The sequence below is a fragment of the Elgaria multicarinata genome, chromosome 18 (genome assembly GCF_023053635.1).
Source record: "Elgaria multicarinata webbii isolate HBS135686 ecotype San Diego chromosome 18, rElgMul1.1.pri, whole genome shotgun sequence".
NCBI classification, from domain to species: domain Eukaryota; kingdom Metazoa; phylum Chordata; class Lepidosauria; order Squamata; family Anguidae; genus Elgaria; species Elgaria multicarinata.
The window spans coordinates 21,101,421-21,121,410 of record NC_086188.1 but is presented as its reverse complement, the minus strand read 5'-3'; the positions used below and the strand labels follow the sequence as shown (position 1 = coordinate 21,121,410).

Sequence of the window (19,990 nt, the reverse complement as noted above, 5' to 3'; positions counted from 1 at the left end):
TAAACTCAAAGTCTTGTAAAGCCAAGCTCCAGCGCAATAGTTTTTGGTTGGTGTTCTTCACCCTGGCTAACCAGCACAAAGGAGAATGGTCAGTTTGGATTGTAAAGGCTCTTCCCCACAGATACTGTCTTAGCTTGCCCAGGGCCCAAACGATAGCCAAGCATTCTTTTTCAGTGGTTGCTAACGCCCTTTCTCTCGGCAGCAACTTTTTGCTGACGAATGCCACCGGTTGCTGTAGCCCCCCGGCTCCTTTCTGCAGTAACACCGCGCCCAAGCCTGCCTCCAAGGCGTCCGTTTGCACCACAAATGGCTGATCAAAATCGGGGGCTTTCAAGACTGCAGCCGCTCCTTCAGCTTCTTGAACGCCTGCTGGCAAGCTCTAGTCCAGTGAACCCGTACCGGCTGTCTCTTTCTACACAACTCTGTCAAGGGGGCGGCCAGCTGACTAAAATTTAGCACAAATCTCCGATAATACCCAGCTAGCCCCAGAAAGGACTGCACTTGCTTCTTGGTTTGGGGAATCAGCCACTGCCTGATGGCCTCCACTTTAGCAGCCATCGGCTTCAGCGCCCCCCTCCCCACTTTATGCCCTAAGAAAGTCACCTCTCCTCGCCCAAACTGACATTTGGAAGCCTTCACCGTCAACCCCGCTTCTCGCAGACGGCCCAGCACTTGCCCCAGATGCTCTAGATGTTGTTCCCACGTGTTGCTAAACACGGCCACGTCATCCAAATAAACGCACGCGAATGCTCCTAAGCCGTCTAGGACCCGATCCATTAACCTCTGGAAGCAAGCCGGGGCCGACGAGAGCCCAAAAGGAAGAACTCTAAATTGGTAGTGCCCCCGCGGAGTATTTATTTATTTATTTATTTATTTAAGGATTTTTATGCCGCCATTCAGCCAAATAAGGCTCTCAAGGCGGCTTACAAAAGTATTTCTTGACAGTCCCTGCCCACAGGCTTACAATCTAAAAGACATGACACAAAAGGAAAGGGGATTGGGAGGGAGGAGGAGGAGGGGGGAAAGGAAAGCAAATTCAGGCACTACAGTCTTAGTTGGAAAGTTCAGCAGTTACAGTTGACAGCAGGAGGGAGGGGGCTCTCAGCTGGAGCTGGACCCAGGCACGGTGGAGATGTGCCCGGCTGCTGCTTCCTCCCTCACTGGTAGCCTCTGCAGAGACAGTTGGTAGCAGGAGGGAGGGGGCTCTGAGCTGGAGCTGGACACAGGCACGGTGGAGAGGTGCCTGGCTGCTGCTTCCTCCCTCACTGGTGGCCTCTGCAGAGACAGTTGGTAGGAGGAGGGAAGGGGCTCTCAGCCGGAGCTGGACCCAGGCACGGTGGAGAGGTGCCCGGCTGCTGCTTCCTCCCTCACTGGTGGCCTCTGCAGAGACAGTGGGTAGCAGGAGGGAGGGGGCTCTCAGCTGGAGCTGGACCCAGGCACGGTAGAGAGGTGCCTGGCTGCTGCTTCCTCCCTCACTGGTGGCCTCTGCAGAGACAGTTGGTAGGAGGAGGGAAGGGGCTCTCAGCTGGAGCTGGACCCAGGCGCGGTGGAGAGGTGCCTGGCTGTTGCTTCCTCCCTCACTGGTGGCCTCTGCAGAGCAAGAGGTTCGCGTCCTCATCCAGCGGCACTTGCCAGTATCCCTTAGTCAAGTCTAACGTCGATATGAACTGCGCTTTTCCTAGTGTCTCAATCAAATCATCAGTACGGGGCATGGGATAAGCCTCTACGGTGGTCACGCTGTTCAACTTCCTAAAATCAACGCAGAAACGGACCGAACCATCCTTCTTGGCCACGAGCACGAGGGGGGAGGACCAGGGGCTCTGACTTTTTTCAATCACCCCCATAGCTAACATTTCCTCCACTTCTTTATTCACCACCTCTGGCTGTTTCCCGTTTAACTGGTGAGGTGGGATATGTATCGGGGGATGCTTCCCGGTATTTATGGAGTGCCTAGTCAAAGACGTTCTCCCGGGCAACCCCGAGAACAATTCCCTAAACTCTCCGAGCCGCTGCCGCAACTGCCTCCCTTGCAGGGCGCTCAGCTCCCCGGGAACCTGGATTTCTTCCACCCCCTCCCTGCGCCGATAACTCGCCAAAACATCCAACCCGGCCCCATCTCCTCCTCCTTCCTCACTGCCTACTTGTCCAATGTGCGCTCCGCGTTCCCGAAATGGCTTCATCATATTTACATGAAAAAGTTTTGCCCGCCGTTGCTTATCTATATCCCGCAACTAATAGTTCACTTCGTTCAACTTTTTCTCCACCACTAAGGGCCCTTCCCAACGCACCGCCAATTTCTTGAGCTTTACGGACTTCAAAACTAACACCTTGTCACCTACTTGAAACACTCGCCGCCTGGCCTGCTGATCATACCAACGTTTCTGACTTTGCTGAGCCTGCTCTAGATTCTCCTGGGCGGCCTCTCCTACCTCTTTTAGCAAATTCTGTAAGTTTTGCATATACTCCACCACTGACACCGGAGCGGGAGAGGCACCCTCCTCCCATCGCTCCCACAACAGCTTCAAGGGTCCTCTCAACTCCCTCCCAAACACCAATTCGTTTGCTGAGAACCCAAGGCTATCGCTTTTGGTGTCCCAGGCGGCAAAGAGAAGGTAGGGCAGGGCCTGATCCCAGTCGGCTGTGTGCTTCACCGCGTATGCCTTTAACATTTTCCCCAGAGTTTGATTAAACCGTTCCACCAGCCCATTCCCTTCATGATGATACGCCGCTGCCACACACTGTTGCACCCCGGCCAATCGCCACAGCTCCTCCAACAGGGCTGACATGAAATTTCCTCCTTGGTTATGCACCAAGGTTTTAGGGACCCCCACCCGGGTGAATATAGACATCAAGGCTTTGGCTACCTAGGGAGCCGAAATAACTGCCAATGGTACCGCCTCTGCATATCGCGTGGCATAATCTACCATGTTTAAGATGTACTTTTTTCCTCCCCGTGTAGCAGGTTTAAAAGGGCCCAGAATATCCACCCCCCACCTTTTCAAAGGGTACTTCTGTAATTAAGGACGGGTGCAGGGGGGCCTTCGGGTGATCTCGAGGGTAGCCCACCCACTGGCAGACTTCGCAAGAATTGCAAAAGTCCTTTACATCTTGTGCCACCCCCGGCCAGTAAAAATCCGACTCACCCGCTCCAGTGTGCGGCGGATTCCCAAATGCCCCCCCCCCCAATCGCTCATGTGCTGTTTCCAATACTTTTCCCCGTTCTCCTTTGGGTACTACTAGCGGTTTTCGTTCCACTCCCCCTCTTCCTTTTGGTGAGAACCTGCGGTACAGCCTGCCTCGTTCCCACACGAACGTAGCTTTTCCCATTTTTCCTCTCTCTCCCGCAGGACCTCCCGCAGCCTCCCGACACTCTTGCAACGAGGGATCCTGTTGCACCTCCTTAAGGAATTCGGGGTTAACCTCCTCCCCTTTTCCCCCTTCTCCCCGTGTCGGGTCTTCCGAAACCATCAAGGCTTCCTCCTTCCCAGGGGGATCCTTCCGCTCACGGGCCGCCTTCCCCCGGGTCGTGACTGCTAGCTGAGTTACTTTAAAACACAAGTCATTGCCCAAGAGGAAAGCAGGCCCTTCCTTATGCGTAAGGATAACTAGCTCCTCTTTCCACCCTTGATATTCCAATTTCACTCGGGCCAGTGGCGCTTCGAAGGGCGGCGCCCCGTAAGGGGTCACCTTTATAGTTCGGCCCTCCAAACTCTGTCCAGGCTTCAATAGTCCTACGTGGGCCGAACTTAAATCCGCACCGGTATCCCCCTGAGCCCGAATTGTCTTCCCATTGACCACCACGCACTCACAGAATTTGCGCCGACTCCACCGAAGCTGCGCCGGAGTCACCAGCCGCATGGAAACCGCGTTCGCCGGCTCGGGGCTTCCAGACACCGTGGCGGCCTGGGCTACTCCTGCTGACGCTGCCTGCATGTGCTCCCACTCCAAATTGGTCGCCTCGCCTCCGCTGTCATCACTCCAGTTGGACACGGGTGAGGATGGCGCCTCCGGTGCCCCAGCCGCTCGTACCCCGGGTGACGGTTTTGCCCCCACGGCTGGTGACTTAGCGGCCAATTTGGGGCATTCCCTCTTCATGTGCCCCGGCTCCTTGCAGTAGAAACATCCGCCGCTGGAGATTCCGCCTGCTGCTGCTACTCCGCCTTTCTCTCGCCGCTCCTTGGCCGGCCACACGGGCTTCTTCTCCGCTGGACTCGCTCCAGCCCGCCCCTCCGGCAACCTCGACGCCCCGCCAGCTCCCTTCCGCTCAAACGCCTGAAGTCGGTCTGCCATCTTAGCTGCCTCCATCACGGTCCTGGGATTCTTCTCTCCGACCCAGGCATCGAACTTCTCCGGGAACTGCCGATACAGTTGTTCTTTAGCCACCAGATTCTTTGCTCCTCTCAAATCTCGCACCCCCTCCGCTTCCATCCAGGCATCCATAGCGGTCACCACCCTGGTGGCAAAGGCGGAAAAAGTTTCCTTCGGACTCTTGGTCAGACGGCGAAACTTTTGTCGGCAGTGCTCTGCTGTTAAGGCAAACTGTTCTTTGGCCAAGTTTTTGAAATACAGGTAGCTATTACGCAGCTCCCGCGGGATGGTAGCCACCATTTCCCGCAAAGTTCCCATAATCTGCGGCCTCAGCAGACTCATTCTCTGGGCCACCGGCACCCCCATCTCGTCACACGTTTCCTCGAACAGGGCCAGAAACGCTCCCACATCGTCTCCCTCCTGGAACACGGGGAATGCCCTTCTATCGATCCGTGGACCGGGGTTTCCTCCTCTCTCCATCAGCTGTAGCTGCCTGGCCATCATCTCCATGCAGTCCACGTACATTCTCCGCATCCTCTGCTCCTCGATTTCCACGCCGTTTCCGCTCGTCCCTCCTGGAGAGCGAGGGAGCAGGGGTGGCCGGGCCTCCTGCCGCTGCGGGACCCACATCTTTAGCCCCTCCGGTTCTCCGAGCTCCCGTGATGCCGTGGCTCGCCGTGAACTGGGCTTCTCCTTGACTTCCTCTGCCAGCAATTCCGCTGGCATAGCCATGCCCAGTTCGCACTCGTACCACGTTTGGTCCACCTCCTCCTGTGGCTCCCACCACCGTACTGTGGAACGTCTCCGAGCTCTTCCCTCGAAGCCGGGTGTCTCCTGCAATCTCCACCCTAAGGTGGCTGCACAGGCCTCTTCCCCTGCTTCTTCCCGAGGGTTTTCTCCTAGGACCTCTACTCCTGGAGCTTCCGCTCCCTGACTCTGAGCGTCTCCCAGGGATATCCCCTGAAACATCCTGGCTGGACTACCTTTTGCTGGTTTAGGGCTCAGTTCCTTTTTTCTCCTGCTCTCCTTAACTTGCCAGCATTTATTCTTCCAGATCTGTGTCGAATCCCACCGCTACCACCATGTAAAGGAAACCACACTCAGCCAAACCGGCTGCCCACTGGATTTTGCACAGATCTTGGAATAAAGCACACAGCTCTCAATTTGAAAGGGTTAAGCCCAATCCTTTATTGAAATAGGAAGGGTAAGAGGCAAGCATTTACATCACATTAGCTACTAAAATGGATACATAAACCCCGAACCCCACACCAGCAAACTTAAACATTTGTTACAGAATATACTTCCCCGCAGCCAGGTGTCCTTCAGCTCAGGCCCTGGCCTCAGATTTGGTAGACTTTTTAAGGCCCCTCGTTATTCTACTCCTCCCCCTCCCTCCGGAAGGGCCAGTTTCTCTTTCACAGTTGCAAATTGCCCCCAAGGTCACTTCTCTCGCCTCAACGGAGCCAGGAGATGGCTTCCCGCCTACGGCCAGGTGGAGAGAAAAGCGGTACTTCTGCAATTCTATAACAGACAATGAACAAACATGAATTGCTAAAAACAGTAATTCTGAGTACGCTTAACCCCTTCCTTACAGCAGTAATCAAATTTGGAGGTTACCAGAGCATAGAGAACTGAAGCTATGTCATCCCTGTCAAGATAGGGGTGCAGCTGGGCCACCAACTGAAGCTGGTAGAAGGCACTCTGTGCCACTGAGGCCACCTGGGCCTCAAGTGACAGAGATGATTCTAGGAGAACCGCCAAGCTATGAACCTGCTCCTTCAGGGGGAGTGCAGCCCCATCCAGAACAGGTTGAACACCCACTATCCTGTCAGAAGAACCAGCCACTAACAGCATATCAGTCTTGTCTGGATTGAGTTTCAGTTTATTAGCCCACATCCAGTCCATTATCGTAGCCAGGCACTGGTTCAGCACATCCACAGTCTTACCTGTTGAAGATGAAAAGGAGAAGTAGAGCTGTGTGTCATCAGTACTGATGACAACGCACTCCAAAACTCCGGATGACCACACCCAACGGTTTCATGTAAATGTTAAACAGCATGGGGGACAAAACTGACCCCTGCGGAACCCCATACTGGAGAATCCATGGAGCCAAGCAATGTTCCCTCAGTACCACCTTCTGGAGCCAACCAGCCAGGTAGGAGCGGAACCACTGTAATGCAGTAAGTACCTCCCACTCCCAACTCAGCCAGATGCTCCAAAAGGATACCATGGTCGATGGTATTGAAAGCTGCTGAGAGATCAAGGAGAATCAACAGAGTTACACTCCCCCTGTCTTTCTCTTGACATAGGTCATCATACAGGGCGACCAAGGCTGTTTCCATGCCAAAACTAGGCCTGAAACCTGACTGAAATGGATCCAGATAATCGGTCTCATCCAAGAGTGTCTGGAGCTGGCCTGCAACCACCCACTCAAGGACCTTGCCCAGGAATGGAACATTTGCCACCGGCCTGTAGTTATTAAGATTTTCCGGGTCCAAGGAAGTTTTCTTCAGGAGTGGTCTCATTGCCGCCTCTTTCCGACGGCTCAGGACCACTGCCTCTCGCAAATCACTTCCTTGGCCAAGCTGGCTGTTCCATCCTTGCTAGCTTTAATTAGCCAAAAGGGGCAAGAACCCATCCAAGCACCTTGTCAACATCCTTGAGCTGTACCAACTGAAACTCATCCAAGAAAACTGGACAAGGCTGTGCTCTGGATACCTCACTAGATTCACTTACTATAACACTGGAGTCAAAGTCTTGGCGAATGCCAAAGATGTTATTCTGGGAGTGCCTAGCAAATTCATTACAGTGGGCCTCAGAGGGTTCTACCATGTCCTTGGGGCTGGCTTGTAATAGCCCCCAGACAACTCTGAAAAGCTCCACTGGGCAGCAGATAGATGATTTGATAGTGGCAGCAAGGTATTGTTTTTTTGCTGCCCTCACTGCCCCTAATATACCTTACTATAGGCACTTACCAGTGTTTGGTTGCATCCACCAGGAGTTCTTCTCCATCTGCCCTCAAGCCGTCTCCTATTTTGTTTCATAGCTCTCAGCTCTGGGGTATACCATGGAGCTGTATGAGCTCTACTCAAGAGAGGGCAGGGCGCTCAGGAGCAATCGTGTCAACCGCCCAGGTCATTTCTGCATTCCACAGATCAACCAGGGTTTTACAGGAGCGCCAGCCTTATCAGCTGGAAAACTTCCCAGAGCCCTTTGGAAACCATTTGGATCCATTAGTTTCTAGGGGCGGACCCCCCACCATTGCAGAGGGTAAAAGCTGCTGTAAGTCTAAATCTCAGCAAGTAGTGATCTGACCACGACAAAGGGACTGATGTGAGGTCCCCCACTTTCAGATCACCATCTCCATGGCCAGTTGTGAAAATCAGGTCAAGAGTATGCCCTGCTACATGTGTTGGGCCAATGGCATGTCGGGACAGTCCCATGGTTGTCATGGAGACCATGAAATCCTGAGCTGCGCTGGATAAGGTGCCCTCAACAGTCTGGGGGATCTCAGCAGTGCAGCAGAGACCACCTCTGTCAGCTCACCTAGGAAGTCAGTTGAGCAGTGGGGTGCTGCTTACCCACCCAGGTCTTGGTTATACACACCAGATCAGCTGCCTCATCCACAATTAAGTCATGAATGAGGGAGGTCTTATGCACTGATCTGGCATTTAAAAGCAGAATCCAGAGGCTCGAGGGCTGGCTGATAGGGCAACCAACAAACCTGCTGGTGCAGGGAGGACCGGAACACGGCACAGCCATTAACTGTCTGGGCCACGTTCCTCTTACCTGGCAAGTCCTCACAACACCATAACTCCCTCTACCCAACACTACACTAATTGGGTCCCCCCAGATCCCCCCCACTTGGCTCCCAGGCACATAGCTTAAGACTCCCAGAAAAAAGAAAGGAAAAAAGCAGCAGCAACAAAAGCAGACCAGCAGGTAGGTAGCAACAAGCAGCTCTCCCTCCTCCCTGGATGGTGCTGGGGTTCCCTTCCTCCTGCAGGCACCGGCTCTCCCAGGACACCTCAGCCAGCCAGCTTATGTATCCCCCTCCAGGCAGGGGTAGAGGTGGAGGATATCAGCCACAACTGGCTGAGTACCTGGGGGGTTTGTCTTGCAGGGTGTGGCAGTCTGCGAGCAGAAGTCCAACAGGAAGAGGGTGCTGATGGTGACTGAACAGCAGCAGCAAGCCAGCAGGCAGGCAGGCAGGCAGGCAGCAACAGGCAGCTCTCCCTCCTCGCAGGATGGTGCTGTTGTTCCCATCCTCCTGCAGGCACCCCTAGTGTTCATTCCCTCCAGATTCAAGGCATACGCACACTGGGGCTATAGACTGACTGTGAACCTCTGTGTCTGGTGAGCAGGGAAGACTGAACCACTTCTAGATATGGGTTGGTTCTTTCACCAGTTCTGTGAGTTAAAATCTAAGCAGAGTCTTTGCTCAGGAATGGATTGTAAATGTATAAGGGATTTTGCTACCCAGTATGTTTCTCACCCATTTTGCTTCTTCGGCTTTCTGCCCAGTGCAGTTAATCACCATTTCCATGTAAACCATGACCTGCAGAGCCCTTTCAGTTCTGCAAATATGCTTTGCCAGCAATTCAGCTTTCTGTTCTCATGTGGTATGACCAGGAGGGCAAGGGGGAAACCATCACTTCCCTCTTTACCTTTTGAAATGCATTTCAATTTTTCTACTTTTAGGAGGAGTACCTTTCTCTTGTGGCAAGGCTCATCATCCACTTTCGTGATATTCGTAAGTAACTATTTATGTGGCCATAGCATAGCGACGCAGAAGTGTGCTTGTGAACCACTTAGGAATGTGTCTAGTCAAGGTGACGTTCCACCACCTCATGGAGCACCTTTTCTGCCTGCCAACTCCTGCAAAGACCTCAGCATCCCAGTGTTTAAATCAAGTTTAGCTTTAAGAGGGGGCAGACAGAGACATTGAAACACATTTGCAGCTTGTGGTTGGGAGTTTAGAAGTGGGCCTGGGAGTACGAGCCCAGCACACGCCGTTGCTTGCCCTCCAGTCCATCTGGCCCTCTCTCCCTTCTCAAGAGTCTGAAGTTGTGTGTGACATCTCTGTTTAACCAAAGAGCCCAGTAGTGGATGCCGTGATCACAGTTCTGGACTATGACCAGGGAATAGAAGAATAGGTGCAAAGGCTGGCGGGGGAGGGGGGTTGTCACACAGAATGTGAACTAGTTGAAGGCTTTTTTGTTCTCTGCTCAGTTGGCACCACAGTCACAAAGTACTTTGAATGCTCCAGCTTCTGTAAAGGAGAATTTTAATGTACTTTAATGTCTGATTTTATAAACCGCTTTGAGGTATTTTTTAGATAAACAGTGTATAAATTCATTAAATAATCTTACAAAGACTACTGAAGACTGAAACAATCCTGCAGTATATTGTTTTAAATTCCTGTCTCATAACACTAGGATTGTACAACCTGGCAAAAATCACCCACTGTGATCAGAACCTAGATCTGTCAATCATAAAGCTGCCCCTCCCCCCCCTTTCTCCCATATCTCCCTCCACTCTCTCGCCACCCTAGCGTTTTCCTTATATGGAGACCTTGGGGACAAAGGTATGTTTGTTCAGACACCTCAGCCCTGTCCTGGCATTCTTAAACTAGGTGTAGTAAATACACAGGGAGAGGAAGTGCATCATTGTCATGTTCATTGTCCACTTGTGGAGGGTGGCTTTGTGAAGAGGAGAGCTGCAAGGTAACAGACCCCCTTACACTAGGCCCGACGCATAAACCCTTCTCAGGCCAAACACTACCACTTGAAAAACTGAGGGAGGGTTAATTAAAACCTTTCCCCTAGCTATGAGGGAAACAGGTTTTATACAGGATCTGCTCTAAATATACTGTGGGTATAATATGGGGTGGGTGTTTGATAACTGTAAGGCAGGTAAATAATGCCAAGCTGACATGTGGTATTTGGTAGCTAACAGAATAATGAAAAGTTTATTGTTATTTAAAAACTTTAAATAAAAATATAATACTTTCAATCCTGCCTGATCTAAACTCTCCACACACCAACCACCTCTCTCTCTTTACACCAATCCTAAGTCCCTAAAATCTAAACTCGTCTTACTTTACAAATAAAAAACCACCAGACCTCCAAAACCTAAAAACACCCTCCTTATATACTCCTCTTCCTCCCCCTACCTATTACATCATAAACCACACCCACCCAGTTCTAACATTCCCTACTTACTAGACATACTAATTCCAGACATATACAATATAATCAATTGTGAGAATGCCACAAGAGCCTCCTCTATCCATGGGAGTAAGAATGCTGATTTTCCAGCATTCTGGATCACACACAGAGCCTCCACCGCTATAGGGAGCTTTCTTCTTCAGAAAACTGCCCTCCATGAGCAGAGGGTGACAAACGTGACAACGGAGGGGGTGGGCGGGCGGGCTAGTGCACCCCCTCTCCTTGCCTGTTTGCTCTACCCAGTTTAGGCATCCTGGGTCTCTCTACATCTGACTCGCTACTGAAGCTGCGTGAGAGTTCGCATTGGGACTAGGTCCACTTGGGGCATCTCCTACATCTTTTCAAAGCAGTCTGATGATTTGGTTGAATCCAGAGCACATCCCTGCTCCAACCCTTGCTCAGACCCAATACTCCCTCAGGCCCTGATCTTAGCCTAATTTGCCTCACAGGGCTGTTGTGGGGATAAAGTGGGGGAGGGGAGAACCACGTACGGCGTGTGAAGCTCATTCAGTGAAGGAGACTGGGATGCAAACGTCATCCATTAAGAGGAATAAAATGTGACTGTCTAAGAATGTGCTTGATTTGTGTGAATGGCACAATTTGAGGAATTGAGTGTCGTCTTCTTGACTGATACTTTTATATTGCCTTACAGTTGGGCAACCTAATTATTTAATAGTAAGAATAATTATTATCTTGCTTTAAGTACCCTGGGTGGCATATAACATAGTCATAAAACCATGAATGCAAGTCTCATGGTTTCTGAAACACTGGCTGCAGGCTACTCCTACCTTATATATTTGTTGTAACATTTCTAGCAGGAACAACGTGTGAATCTAAGCATACACATTAGACTCGAAAAATAATCCTCCAGGGCCCCCTACACTTAGGAATGTGTTCTAAGGAGCAGGTGGAAGGAGAAGAATGTCCTTGGATTCCACATGCCTTATCCATAAGTTGCAAGTTCCCCAATCTTAAACTGAAGCTGTACATTTGAAACAAAACTTGACCAAAGGGAAACCCTCTGATGTATCTGCCCAGCTGTTCAGGGTGTGAACTCTTCATTGGTATTTCCCAAACCAGCTGCTCTGTTGTCCAGACTAGGCTCACCAAAATGTGCATGCCTAATGTCTGAAAATTTGTAATTCCTAGATAACAAGAAGTCTCTGGCCTCTGTCAGTGGTAAGTATAAACCTTTGATCATGATCCTCTCCTCCTCCTCCTCCTCCTCCACCACCACCACATTTCTAAGGGCTTCTCTTACTCTGGGCAACAATAAGGGATGGTGGCGGTTGGAGATGTACAATTCCTGGGAATTTTGAAGTCATGGAAGAGAACTGGGTTTTTTACACTTTTGGAAATCTTTATTGGGTTTAAAGAATACATTATGAACAGAAAGTTCCAAAGCTCATATACAGTAACAATGAGTAGCTGATCTCATTGGGTACTCACAATGTTATGTTTGTTGATTTTATGTTATGTTGATTAGTATGTCAGTTTTTTTAAAAAAGTAAACAAATGCACAAGTTGACTTCACTATACTGTATTGCAGCATCCATCCTTTTCTGTGTTTACTGGGGTTTTTGGGGGATTTTTTCTTTAAAATTATTATTTTAATTGTCATTTGTATAATGCATAGTGATATCATAATACTCATTATGAAGTAACACCAAATGCTGCTCACAAAGGTAAATTTTTAACGTCAAAGATAATCACAAATTAAAAGAAGCCTTAAAAATTTAAACGTCAATTTTTATACCAAAGCTGACATTAAATTACCCTCAGAAAAATAAAGGGTTTTAATGATTTTTTTATTCCAATAAATAATAAAAGTCTCAACTTTTCTATAAATTGACCCTCCGTTAATCTCCCTTCCATAACGCTTCTAGTAGGGCGTAATCTGCAGGTTGCACCCTGGGTGCTCGCAGTCTCCTGAACTTGGGGACTTACAAGTACCTTACGCCCAGATGCAGGGGCCTCACACCTCCTCCTCCTCCCCCCCTGCATTCTACCTAGATGGCTAATTTTGTCCAGATGGGTAAGGCATGAGGCTGGGGTGGCGATAGGGGAAGGCCTCCTCCCTGCTCCCAAGAACACCCCCTTTCTCCCATCTCTGTGCTCCATTTTGCAAGTGCAAAGAGGAAGCTGGTTTGGTTCTCTGCACCAGCAGTGAGGGGAAGGAGCTATGAGGTTGGAGCTGTTTCTCTGACTTTGTGTCCAGGAAACCGAAAAAACCTTATGTGCCCTAGACGCTGCCTAGGGAACATGGGGTTGCTTCCTTAGTTAGTTTATCTCCATCCCTAAGACATCCATCATTTATTGAAAGTCAGTTAACCTTCTCCTACTTCCAAGTAAGACTGGTTGCCAAACAGGCTGCTACTAAGAGATGAATCACCAATTCAGTATCCTCACAAATAGCTAGGTCCTCATAAAATCCCAAATCATCTCCTAATGAGTCCTTAGGGAACGCATATCCCAAAATTAAGATCATAGAATCATAGAATAGTAGAGTTGGAAGGGGCCTATAAGGCCATTGAGTCCAACCCCCAGCTCAATGCAGAATTCCACCTTAAAGCATCTCTGATGGCTGTCCAGCTGCTTCTTGAAGGCCTCTAGCATGGAACCTCCTTCATTACTCTAGGATGCAGTTCATCGGGACCTGGAGATTTGAACTTGTTCAAAGAAATTAGGTGTTTCTTGACCATTTGTTTAACAGTCTCAAACTGCTATCCTTCCACTTCAGCTTGTACTTCACTTCTGCTGGGTGTGTGTGTCATGGACCCGCTTTTGGGAGAAGACTGAGCCTAAGTAGGAATTGGGCACTTCAGCCTTTTCTTTGACGTTTGTTATCAATTTGCCATCCTCGTTAAGTAGTCGAACCACCATTTCTTTCATTTGTCTTTTACTATTCACGTATCGGAAGAAAGCCTTTTTATTGCTTTTAGCATCCTTCGCTAGTCTCAACTCATTCTTAGCTTTAGCCTTCCTGGCTACACTCAATGTTTGCTTCCTTTAAAATGATGAATTCAAGTATGACATGGTCACTTTCCCCCAGAGTTCCCGTAACTGCCACTTTATCCACTAAGTCATCCCTGTTGGTCAGGATCAATTCTAGGATAGCCGATCCTCTAGTTCCTTCCTCTACTTTCTGTAGGAGAAAGTTATCAGCCACACATGTCAGGAATTACTTGGAAGGGTCACATTTGGCAGAATTTGTCTCCCAACGGATATCAGGGGTAATTGAAGTCCCTCATCACTACTACATCGTACTTCCTTGAAACACTGGCAATTTGCTTTTCAAAAGTTTAATCGTCATCTTCTACTAGATCAGGTGGTCAGTAGTAGACTCCGACTATCATGCTCCTTTTATTCCTTGACCCATTCATTTTAATACAGATGCTCTCGACAGGGCTCCCAGGCTCATCCTCCTATATTTCTGTGCAGGAATAAGTATTTTTAACATATAGTGCAACTCTGGCTCCCTTTCTGTTTCTTCTGTTCTTTTTGAACAAGTTATATCCTTCAAGGATGCTGTGTTTTTATGCTTAATGTTTACTGTTATTAATTTTTGTAAACCGCCCAGAGCTTCGGCTGTGGGGCGGTATATAAATGCAATAAATAAATAAATTGCTATATTCCAGTTATGGGAGTCATCTCACCAAGTTTCAGGTATACCTATTAAGTCATATTTGCCTTCATGTATTAAGAGTTCAAATTCATTCTGTTTGTTTCCTATACTCTGGCCATTAGTATATAGACATTGAAGACCATGTGCTTTATAGTCTGGCTTCATTCCTACATTCTTGTGAACACTATTTTTGGGAGCTATTGGAACTGTTCTCTGTGTTATGGTGCATGAGCCTTGAAGTTTATGTCTCCCGCCCTTGCAGGATTCAGTTTAAAGCTCTCCTGATGAAGTTCTTCATGCTGTGGCCAAACACATTCTTTCTAGCCCTTATGAGGTGCAACCCGTCCCTTGCCAGCAGTCCATCTTCCAAGTAGCATAGCCCGTGGTCCCAAAATCCAAATCTCTCATGTTGGCACCACCTTCATAGCCAGTCGTTTGCCCAGAGTATTTTTCTTTCCCTTTCTATTCCTGTTCCAAGAACTGGGAGGATGGATGAGAAAACTATCTGGGCCCCAAAGTTCTTGAGTTTCCTTCCCAGAGCTTCAAAGTCTTTGTGCTTGTGGGTGGGGCAGGATGTTTATGTAGCAATCATGTGGGTATGCGCCTGGTATAAAAGCCCATGGTGGCCAGTGACTTGTGTGGGCTCACTGGCCAGGCTTGCCTAAAGGCGCTAAGTGCTGCTGGGCTGAAGCAGCTGTGTGGCTGTTTGCGTGCTCAGGCCCACTCCTGAATTGAGCAGGCATAGCAACATGCATGCTCCTATGTTCCCTCTTTGGGGATCTTGCTTTTCTCCACAGATCCGATGCACGCACTGCAGAATCTTACCGGTGGGTCACCAGCAGGAGCAGCTGGCATGGGGATGACTCCTCGTCCTCAGGGACCCCCCCTGGGTGGAATGAGTGGGCTTGGGGCCCCCATGGGGCAGCAGATGAGCCTTCCAGGGCAGCAACCTCCAGGAACTGCTGGGATGGCCACTCATGGCATTCCAGGCATCTCTGCAGCCAACCAGCCAAGTAAGTATCTTTTTCTTTGTGAGGAAAACTCAGAAGTAAAAATGGGCAAAGTCCAAGGACTTCGAAGGGACACCTGCACCTTTGGCTCAAGCTGTGCCTGAGAGTGTAACGCAGGGCTAGGCAACCTTTTCGGGCCTGTGGGTACTTGTGGAATTTTGGGGGGGAAGGGGCTGTGGGCACATTTTATTATGGTGCCCACCTCTTCTGGATTCTTGCTTTTCTGCCTCCCCTTCTCTGGATTCTCTGTTCTCTCCCATGCATGTTCCTCACACCCACCCAGAATGTCTTCTCCTCATCTGCTGATTTCATGCTTGATTACTGCTGAGGTGACTGAGGGAGGGATCTGATGCAGAAGGCATCAGAATGGGGGGCGTGGGAACTTGGGCAAGGGCTGGGGAAGGTGTGCAGTCGGGAGGGTAGGTAGGTGCTGGGGGGGGTCTGGGGGGCACTGTATTTCTGATCCCTGGCATGATGGAATGGTCAGCCTTTACAAGTGTCACTTGTTCAGCTCATGCTGCATAAAAATTGGGGAAGATGTTCGGTCACTTTTTAACCAACTCTTACAATTGGTAAGAGAGGAAGCTGCCTTTCTCTTCCAGGTCAGGCATTTCCATCCCTTCAGCAGAGGCAGAGAGGGGACTTTCCGGCCGTCTTTTCCTTAGCTGCAGATGCTACTGGGGGTGGAACATGGGGCGTTGTTTGGTGTGTGCAGCAGGGGCTCCATCCCTGAGCTGTGGCCCCGCCCCAGTTGGTGGGGGATGATGGGTTATTGGCCCTGAGCTGTGGCAGGGAGGGAGGGATCAATGCGCTGTGTGGATGAGCCTGGTAGGCCTTCTGGACCAGAACACCAACTGTGGCTGATCAGCAGTGACTTTGCTGTTGTCTAGTTCCACCTAGAATAGATTCATGCCTCTTTTGTTCATACACTTAACGGAGCCACAACAGCTGCTGCAGCCCAGCAGCCCAGCAGCATCTAACCCCCCAAGGACTGTGTTGCCCCAACATAGGGGGGCTTGGATTTGGCCACCCCACTCCCAATTTTCTATTTGTGGCCCTTGAAAATGCAATGGAAGCCTATGGAAATGGTTGCCCATAGACTTCCATTGGATTTTCAAAGGGCCCCTCCAGAAAATTGGATGGGGAGGGGAACCCAAACCCCCACCGTGGTTTGTTGGGGCAACAGGACTCATGGCTGGGGTGGGGGATGAGATTTCCCCCCTCATGCATTTTCAGTTGTTATGTTTGTGCAAAGTGGAGCTGCCAACATTTTTAAATGCTGAAAATCGGGGTGTGGGGTGAAATCCAAGGCCCCCAGCAAAGACTCCAGGGGCAACACAGTCCTAGGGGGGCTTGGATTTCACCTCCACCCCCAATTTTCCGCATGGGGCATTGGAGGTCATCTCCATTGGGTTGCATTGGGATTCAAAGCATCCTCTGCAAAAGTCAAACCACTTTTTATGGCCCGGAGGGCAAGTGCCCCCTCCCTCAGTCCCAGCCCAGCACGACAGGGAAACCCACAGGAAAGTGGGTGATTTAAAAGGGGGTGGGGTGAAGGGAAAGAGTTGCAGGTACCCACTTCCCTGTATGTTTCCTATTAGTGCCGTGGTGATGGGGTCTTGGGGGGATCCCTATGGAAGCCAACGGAGACCCCTTTGAATCCGCCTGGAAGCTTACGGAGATCCCTTTGTTGCCTTGCTTGAATACATAAAGAGACAAATGTGGGTTCCTTTTCCCCCTTCTGTTTCCCGATGTTATGCATTAGGGGTGTGCAAAGTGGGTCTTCTCTACCTTGAAATTCGATCTGGAGCTCCGTAGAGGTGTTTCTCTGCCTCGATTTCTGAGGTGGGGTCCTCTCTCTGCCTCGTTGAATTACCTGTCGAAGAACTGTTCAGTATTCGGGTAACCAGTATTAACAGAACATGTTCACGGACAGTGCTGTGGCAATTCCTAATTGGTTAGCCACAGAAGTCAATATCAAAGCTATCCCTCACCCCGCTCAGTGTCTTCCAAATATGGAGATATTCAATTTAGACACACACACACACACACACACACACACAAGGATAATTATGGAGATTTTGGAAGCTCTGATTGGGCACATCTCCGCTCTGATATTAATCAATGGGTTTGGAAGCGGCCAATCTCTGCTATGGAAAATGGAATGCTCCGGAGCAGAGAGCACAGCCCTACTGTGCATGTGCGCAGGCATCAAGGACTGTGTTGCGCCAACAGTCCTTGTTGCAGGGGTGGATTTCACTCCCCACCTCCAATTTTCGGCACATGGATTAGCGCGTTGTCTGAACCCAGAAACCTGGTTAGCATGACATGGTAACCCAGAATTTAAAAAAATCAGGTTGCCATGAGCAAGCCATCGTGCTCCATCGCTCCAATGTGCCTCATCACGCCAGCAGCAGTAGCAACTAAACAAGCGCGCTCTGTCCCTGAGAAGCCATAGCCTTAACCCAGGGATTGTGGTGCGTCTGGCATAGTTTCCTTCAGTTCTAATGGGTCAACTAGTACACCTGAAAGGAACCATGAACATCAAATACAAAGACAAAGCTTTACACTTTAAATAATTTTTTAATGTATTTTAATTTTCACAAGCAGATGGCTCAACTTCAAAAATTGCAAACATCAGGACCAGGAAGCCATTTTTACTTGGCTTCCATATTAGAAACTCTATTTTCTTTGATGGCTGCTCATCTGAACCATCCACGTGTGTCTGTCCCACTGTTTCTCTCAGCCCAGCTTCAGCTTCAACAGATGGCGCAGCAGCAGCAGCAGCAGTTCCAGCAGCAGCAGCAGCAGCAGCAGCAGGCAGTCCTGCAGCAGCAGCAGCAGCAGTTCCAGGCCCAGCAAACAGCGATGCAGCAGCAGTTCCAGGCCCAGCAGCAGCAGGCTGCAGCAGCTCAGCAGCAGCAAATGCAAGCTGTGCAGCAGCAGCAGCAGCAGCAGCAACACATGCTGACATTGCAGCTGCATCAACAAAGCCAGCAACAGGTAATGAAGGAAGTTGTCTGTTGTCTGAGTTCTGAAGGAAATTCTGGGCTGCTTCTGAATGGCATTGTCTTTGACTGGGGCTGGTCTCCTAGGCATACAGTTGCTGCTCCTCTTCTCAAGAGAGATGGAGAAGATCCGTACAGCTAAGCGCATTTAGTCAGTTACCATCTTTATGTTTTTACATAGGCAAGGGCAGGCATTGCACAGGGAGAAATGCAAGTTGTGGGGCACTGGCCAAGTTGATTCATTAGCAGCCCTGGTTCACGTCGGAAAGAGGCCTTTAGCTGAGGAGGGGGTGGAAATGCACCTGCCTCTTCCTTTAAAGAGGGAGACGCTGGATGTGGTGTGTGTGCAGATGAATGTGGCTGGAGTTTGGACCCCTCTTCCCTACCCCAATATATTGGAGAGAAAATGGCCCAAGTCCTTCCGTATAGAGCAGGTGAAAACTGAACTGCTGGAGTTCTGTGGACGTGATCTTGGTGGATGCAGATGTGGAAACTGATACTTGCTGTGAATAGCAAAGGCAGAGAGACAGGCGTAGGCAGATTGGCTCTCTTGGTGTTTCTGGTGTTGCTGGCAGCCTTTTGGGCATGTGGACCACCCTGAGGCCTTTGCGGATCCCTGGCCCACCACTATGTCCTTCCTGCTCTCTGCAGCACAAGGCCTCTCTGCTGCTAATGGTTGTTGTGCTTGCAACTCTTTTACTTCAATCCTTTCCTGTTTTAGATGCAGCAGCAGCAGCAGCAACTGCAGCGAATTGCTTCAATGCAGCAGCAGCTACAGCAGCAGGCAGCTCAGGCTATACAGGCCCAGCAGCAGCAGCAGCAGCAGCAGCAGCAGCAGCCCATTCTGCAACCGACACCTCCGACACAACAGGTTCTGCAGCAGCAGCAGCAGCAGCAGCAGATGCAGCAGCAGAAGCAAGTGGCACAGGCTCAGCCACCTCCACTCCCACAACAGCCAATGGTGTCTCAGGCACAGACAATCCCAGGGCAGATCCCTAGTCAGGTCATGCCGGTCACCCTCACAGCCCAACAGTTGAAAGTCGTGCAGGTAAGTGCCCACGACCAGCCACGTGCAGCAGCAGCCACGTTGCATGCATGAAGGCCTGGCACATCTGCTCAAGGGATCTCGGGGTGCAGGGCCAGGGGAGGCTCTCTTGGGCTGAGACTGTGGCAAATTGCCTATAGGAGTCAACTGTACTGGGCTAGGTGGACCAGTGGCTCCTTATAGCCTTTGGCCATGAGGCCGGCAGTTCATCTGCTGTGTGCATGCTGCTGCTGCCACCACTGACCACCAGCTTCCGTGGGGCTTTTCAGAGTGGCACAGCCACCATTCCCAAGTGCAGTGCCTGCAGCAATTCTGCATTGTGCATTAACTCAGTGATGCGTGTGTGGTCTCCTTTTATGATGCTTCTGCACAGCTTGCACATCCTTCTAAGCACCATGAGAATCTTTGTTTTCTCTTTCAGAATTTTGTTTTAAGTTCCTAGCCCTTACGGGTGCAGAGATACTCTAAAATGTTTCAATTCCAAGCAGATACAGAAAACATGAAGCCCCCCCCCGCCCCCACTCCCGAGTTTTTCAGCTCTTGCATAATGTATTTCTCTATTGTAGAATAAATGCAGCTCCCTTGACTTGTCAGCATGACCAGCTGGGCTTAAGGACATTAGCTGGGACTGTTTGGCACAGGATAGGTTCCATTGTGGCCCATCTGCTCACGCCTCCTGCTCCTCCCCCGCATTGGAGTGGCCAGGGATTTGCCATTCAACTTGTCTTCCACGCCATACCTCAGCCACTAGTGGGCTTCCACCA

The 19,990-nt window shown here is 50.2% G+C and overlaps 1 protein-coding gene across 2 annotated transcripts in view; it reads left to right on the top strand.

Annotated features, from left to right (window-relative positions):
• MED15 (mediator complex subunit 15) overlaps positions 1-19,990 on the top strand; it is a 79,534-nt gene that overhangs the window by 14,267 nt on the left and 45,277 nt on the right. For both annotated transcript variants that reach the window (XM_063143988.1, XM_063143987.1), the window contains exons 3-7: positions 9,010-9,061; positions 11,688-11,717; positions 14,961-15,176; positions 17,920-18,176; positions 18,903-19,229. In XM_063143988.1, coding sequence (XP_063000058.1) covers positions 9,010-9,061; positions 11,688-11,717; positions 14,961-15,176; positions 17,920-18,176; positions 18,903-19,229 — 882 coding nt within the window. The remainder of the gene's footprint in view (positions 1-9,009; positions 9,062-11,687; positions 11,718-14,960; positions 15,177-17,919; positions 18,177-18,902; positions 19,230-19,990) is intronic.